The 6,458-nt window shown below is 33.4% G+C and overlaps 1 protein-coding gene across 1 annotated transcript; it reads right to left on the bottom strand.

Annotated features, from left to right (window-relative positions):
• Nucleotides 1–3,334: 3,334 nt before the first annotated feature.
• Nucleotides 3,335–5,023, bottom strand: LOC120191736 (GDSL esterase/lipase At1g74460-like). The gene is given in 6 exon segments (XM_039194656.1): nt 3,335–3,694; nt 3,816–4,065; nt 4,163–4,206; nt 4,209–4,401; nt 4,502–4,632; nt 4,709–5,023. Coding segments are annotated over 6 exon segments (1,107 nt in total). The 5' UTR covers nt 4,947–5,023; the 3' UTR covers nt 3,335–3,443.
• Between the last annotated feature and the right edge of the window lie 1,435 nt (nt 5,024–6,458).

Genomic DNA, 6,458 nt, shown 5'->3' with positions numbered 1-6,458 from the left:
CTTGTGGCAGTTGACATTACACGAGTGAAACTATATGTAATATGTGTTTTTGAAAAAAAAAAGAATGAAGTTTGAATGTCGCTAAATTGAAATAAATCTGACCTTAAGATCTTGCTCAACTGTTTGCAGCTTCGTTATCCGAAATCGGATGATTGCAAGACGAGATCTGTGTTCGACACGATTGTTCTCAACTTTTTTAAAGATTAAATCAAAAGCCAAGTGGGATTCAGACTCAAAATGGAGAACACACACCATCTAAGAACTGCCACTGACAATGAGCAAATTCAGCTTTTTCTAAGTGAATTTCAGAAGAAGATACCTCCTTTCAGAAGAAGATATGAATCATGGAAATTGCATGTTAATAGCTTCACTCAGACACTAACAATGTTTGAACAGGAATTGAGCTTGTTATACGTACGGAAACCTCTCCATTTAGTAGAGCTTCCGACTAGGTTACATAAACTTCTGATCAATTATAGCATTTTGACAAAATCTCTTATAGACAAGCTTCTGACATACATGTGACGTGTCGGAACAAAATCTAAAGTCTGATTACCAGACTTACCTAGACTGTTGGCATACAAATAACCATGATGACCGTACAACTAACACACCAAATGCCTCTATAAATACCCCAATTAAGACTGAAAAAGTGGATCGACCCTCCCTAACCAGTCGACCCTCTTTAAGACTGAAAAAGTGGCAATCTCAATTCTTCGTCCAAATCACAAGGAATCAACTGTTCACAGCCGAGGAACCAAACTTGTTCCCATAAACATAGATAAATATATGTACGTGGGTATATCATATAGATTATTAGTACAATTACAATAAGCCAATCAAAGTTTCAAAATTTGACAAAATTAATAGCAACCCGTTGAAGAATAAAACAAACCTGAAATTGCAACAAAAAAAAAAGAATTATGTAAACTCCACTCTAACAGGGAAATGCAAGGAAAAAGCTAGAAACCAGCCATTTGGAAAAAGCCAAAACAGGGAAATGCAAGGAAGCTTCTTTAGAAACAAGCAGGCTATCAAATCATTGTCTTAGGTTCCTTGTCACTTTCCCATGACAAGGAAAAAGATGTTTGCTGAAATGCCCGAGAGACTCGTAAACTGTGGGGTTTGGCTAAAAACTCTCCTTCAAGATTCATCGTTCGTGTACAAAATCTTCATATTCACCATAAATGTGAAGTAAGCTTTTAGTTTTGGCTAGAAAGCTTAGCAGCACCGCAAAGACAACGACTTAACAGCTCTCGACAAGGAGCAAGCCTGGGGGACCATGCAACAACAGTGAAGTGTCTGTTTTCCGATGAAAAAAATACAAATTAAAAGAGCACATCTTGTTTGCTTCACTTTCTTATGATTTCCAAGTTTTTTTTCCCCGAGGTTATCGTTGGCTTTAAGTTAAAGGCATAATACTAAATTGTGGCTGCGGATGCGATTGTGACTGTGCCATTTTAAGACGAAATCAAGATTTAATTATGAGGGGTTAAACTATTTAATTTTAAAATAAATAGAATTTTAAAAAATAATTAAATCATACAAAATAAGAGATTAAGAATTTAATTTCACTAATTTTAAAATTCAAAAGCCCTAATAAGTAATTAAACTAGACAAATTTAGGATCAAGTCTTAATTCTATTAATTTTAAAACTAACAGTGTCCTAAAAACAATTATGCAAAAAAATTTTGGGAGGAGTAAGGACTCAACTGCAATGGTTTCAAAACTACCAGTGACTTAAAAAGTAATTAGACCATCAAAGTTTGAGAGAATTACTCGACCCTCCTATAACATAACTGTCCTTGATGGATTGCTAATGTTGTGGACATTATGACATAATTTATTTATTAAAAGTAATTATGTTTTTATGTTGTAGATACAATTTATGATGTCACAATATTTTTGAAAAATGTTATAATACGATCATTGTATTATGTTATGACTGTAATTTAATACTATAATTAAAATAATGGAGCTTACAAAAGTTGCAGTTAATTATGTCAATGATTATAAAAAATATTTTTATATGATTTTTATACGATCTCAAGTAACTAATTTTTTGTGTTAATAGTTATAAAAAATATCTTAATTATATGTTTAATATATAATTATAATTATAAACTTTTATTATATTTATGGATATTTCCTCTATTTAATATAATTAGCTGCTTCTATTTTTTTAAAAAAAAAATTGCAGTTGATAGCCGACTTTTAATCCGTTTTTCTAATTCAAGCCTAAGAGAATTAGGCAAACCACAAGAGAAAACCTTGTTATTTAGATTTCAGGGTAAATTATTCTAAATGTCACTAAACTTTAGGTTTTATATTGATTTTAACACTGCACTTTAAAACGTTCAATTTTAGTACTAAATTTTAGTTTTGATTGCAATGTGAGCACTTGATTGTTAAATCCTTAATGATGATGTGATGACACGACTATTTTCTTTTTTGTAAACTATAGGTTGTATATTGATGTTATTATTAAACTTTAAAATACTTTAATTTTAGGCATTGAATTTTAATTTGTATATCATTTCGGTCAATGTAGACAATTAATTTTCAAGTCCTTCTATCATTATAGGTCAATTGTTACATGTCGCCTCAAATCTGAGAACACTCACAAACCTCAAAAATGATTTTTTTGTGTATAATTCCATGAGTTTCAAAGAAATATTTTTTTTAAAAAATTCTAAAAGTGATAAAGACAACAAATGAGTTCATCGGTGTTTAGAATGGCCACAAAAGACTATCGGATGCTATATTTTTTCGATTGTGATTAAAAATGGGTGAAAATCCTAACTTTGATGAAGAAGATGATGGGGTGAAATAGAAAAAAAAACATTTTGACCACTTAACTAAAATTTTTGTTAATTAAGTTACTAAACTATTAAAATAGTTTCAATCAAGTCAATAACCGTAAATTGTTAATGAAAATGTTGACAAGGTTGTTAATTAAATTTCTATACTAGACATTTAGTCTTCAATACTTATATAATTATATATTCTATCAATTTAGTTAAAATTAGGATCAAATTAATAGAACATGTAAATAATGAGAACAAAATATATAATTATAAAACTTTACTTAACTTCCAATCCAACATTTTTGTTAGCATTTAATTGTTAGTTGCTTGATTGAAATTATTTTAATAGGCTAGTGACTTAATTGACAATTTTTTAATTCAGTGGTCTGAATAGAACGTACCCCATAGTTAAGTTACTATTCTAGTAATTTACCCAAATACTAATTATAAATTACAATAGAGGATTTTTCTTCTGAAACAGGTGAAAATTGTGAAACAATTTAAATAATTATTACATTACACCAACTCATTAAAGAAGTTATAGCAAACTGGTCTTTTAAGTTTTAACAAACAGTTGCGGTGAGGGCATTGCACATACATACGTGATACATACATACATGATACATGCATACATATTACTCTTCATCTGGAGATGGAGCAATGGCAGATTCTGGTGCGGGTGCAGGAGCATTTGAATGACCACCAAGGAACCCGACCTTTTTGATAAGTTCATTAGCGATGAGCTGATTAGCACTATCTGACGGATGATACTCGTCCCAAAACACGTACTTGCTTCGATCCGAGCACAACGTCGATGCCGGTATGCATGTGAGAGCCGGTCGAATCCTTCCCAACGAACAACACGGAGAATCGGCGTTACTAAACCCTGCAAAACATCGAAGTCCGGAACTCGATCACGACGAATGCTCTATAGGAGGCTTATCAAATATGCATGTTTACCTTTGTCATGAAAGTTAAAGTTAGTTTTTATTCGAACATGGACTCACCGTATTTTTCCGGATTCCGAATAACGTCGTCCACGACGTCGTAAGCATCACCGAACTTGAAGTTAGCATCGGGAAGTCTACTTTGCATGTTGCTTAATAATTGGGTTGCAGCTTTGTTGAAACTGAGAGCCAACTTGTTTGCTCTGTCCTGACATTGTCCTGATGTACTTAACACCCTCTGGAGTGGTATGCAGCCCATCGGTCCAAGTCCGAACACCATTAACTTCCGCGCTCCTAAGCTATGCAACACCTTGGAGAAAAGAAAACACCAAAATGCCGATATTCAATTAGAGTTATAATCGAAAACGAACGGAAGAAAAACAATGTTCGATGTGTAATCAATCTACCATGAGTTGTTTCTGAAGTGTTTCCATCAAGTATTGAACAAAGTTTGATCATTGTATTTCCAGGAATCACTATAAACCGGCATCAAGTAATTGTTAATGAAGTCATTGCTCCCTAAAGCGACGACGTAGTTTGCGTCGTGGAAGAACTTATCGGCCGCTTGGTCGCCGAGTTTGTCCGTAATCAATTCCTTGGTTCCCCGGAACAACTCGATCTGCTTCCAAAGAGAAAGCCTCTGTATCTGCAACAAGATTATATATATATATATGTCTGATTTAAGAACCAGCACGACATCAATTTTTCGGGGGTTTTTCGTAGGAACAAAAGAAAGAACAACTTACAAAGTAACCTCCTGTTTCATTCAAAATCCCGCCACCTCCAGAGGCATAATTCAAACCATTTTCCAATATCACATCCTCAGTCAGTGATGGATCCAAGAATGCTGGTGGCCTTGGCAGACCAGTTTTGTCACCTGTTACATGTAAGTGATCAAAACCGTGACCGAAAATTTGACAGTAACCATAACACATATTTGTCAATCAATTTACCTATTATATCCGCGACGGTTAGGCCATTGGTGAATCTTCCATTAGGCAAACCATTTCCGAAATCGATACCGTAATAAGGCAAGTTAGCCGTGGCCAGGCTCCGGGAAAGGTACTTGTTGTTACCGACGTCAGACAAGGAATCCCCAAAAATGAACTGAACAGCCTTGCAAGGAACGCTTCCGGTGGCGATTCCAACAAGGATCAAGCACAGTAAAGTTAATGTCACATTGAGATTCATGTTTTTTCCCCTGGATGTTTAAAAGATGTTGTTATGTTTGGAAATTTTATGCAATAAAGTCTGGGTTTTAAACATATCTGAATTTCCCTGCTTAATGGAACATGTCTGATAAACTAACTTTGTTTGGTGATTTTCAGACCTAACCGAGCTACTCTTTCTTTCTTGTTGCAACGATGTACCTGAATATGTGTTCTTTTTCGTCTTATTATTAGTATTATTATCAAAACCTGACCCCATGGGAGACCAGTCTATCTAAGTCAAATAAAAAAAATTATACTTAGTCGAGTAGATGAATCATATTTTATAACTCAAATTTTATTTGAAAATTTTTCGAATCGGATTGGAAAATTTGATTTATTTTTCGAGTAGAGTCGGGTAATATTAGGGATGGGCATGGGTCGGGTTTCAAGTCAACCGGACTTGAAAACTATAAATCCTCCGACCGACCAGACCGTATCCAAAAAATATACACCCTCCACCTACTCGACTTTTTGAGATAAAATCCAAACCCTACCCAACCCAAAATAATATATTTATTAAAAAAAATATTATTTTTATTCAATAAAAAATAGAGATTTAATTGAAAAAATATATATAGAAGGGGTATTATTGCGATTATCCCTATACATAAGGTAAAATCATTTTTTCGGGTTGGGTTAGATCAAGTATTTTTCACCATAAACCCAAAACCGACTTACCCAAACATAACCTCTAAAAAACCCTAAATCCAAAATCTATTTAAAAAAATCTGATTCGATCCCAAGCTCATCCCTAGGCTGTAGCTTGATTAAACATTTTGCCTTTAGGGTTTAATTATGCTTTCAGTCCTAGTACTATTTGGATTATTGAAATTTAGTCCATATGCTTTAAATTCAGGTACTTTGTTTTTCTAACTGTCTAATTTAAAATTTAAACTCACTAAATCATAAGTAGAGTGATAAAAGACTTGATATCAAATATTCAGTTGATATTAATATCGGATTAGATCCTTGAACAACTCTTTTCCCTTTTACATGTCAGAATTAAAATTAAAATCATATTTAAATTTCTGATATTTTAACGTATTGTTATTATATGGACATAAAATTTTATGTCGGAAGTTATATTAGAAGTGTAGAAGGTACAAAATTACAAAATTTTAGAGAGTGCAAAAATAAATCATCGATAAAACATAGATGAATTATATGAAAAATTGAAATTTCCGGGTGCGACCATCCCCAACACTCCTCATCGGTTTATCAACTGAAATTTAATTTTTAAGTCAGAAAAGTAAAGGAACTAAAGTCTTCAAATCAAAAGCAAAGAGACTGAATTCAAAAAATCTAAAGAGTAGAGGAAGTAGAGGCAAAAATATTAGACCTATTCCCCAATGAAATTTCGTTTATGGATGGGCACGGGGTGGGTCGGGCAAGGTTTTTGGCTGCCCCGACCCTAACCCGAAAATATACACTTTATACTCGATCTTGTCTTATCCCGATAAATTTTAACTTTTCTCCTTTCCCATCTCGACCC

Source organism: Hibiscus syriacus, unplaced genomic scaffold (genome assembly GCF_006381635.1).
Source record: "Hibiscus syriacus cultivar Baekdansim isolate YM2019G1 unplaced genomic scaffold, ASM638163v2 tig00116971_pilon, whole genome shotgun sequence".
Classification (NCBI taxonomy): domain Eukaryota; kingdom Viridiplantae; phylum Streptophyta; class Magnoliopsida; order Malvales; family Malvaceae; genus Hibiscus; species Hibiscus syriacus.
Note: the sequence above shows the minus strand (reverse complement) of the source record. Positions and strands in the feature narration are given on the sequence as shown.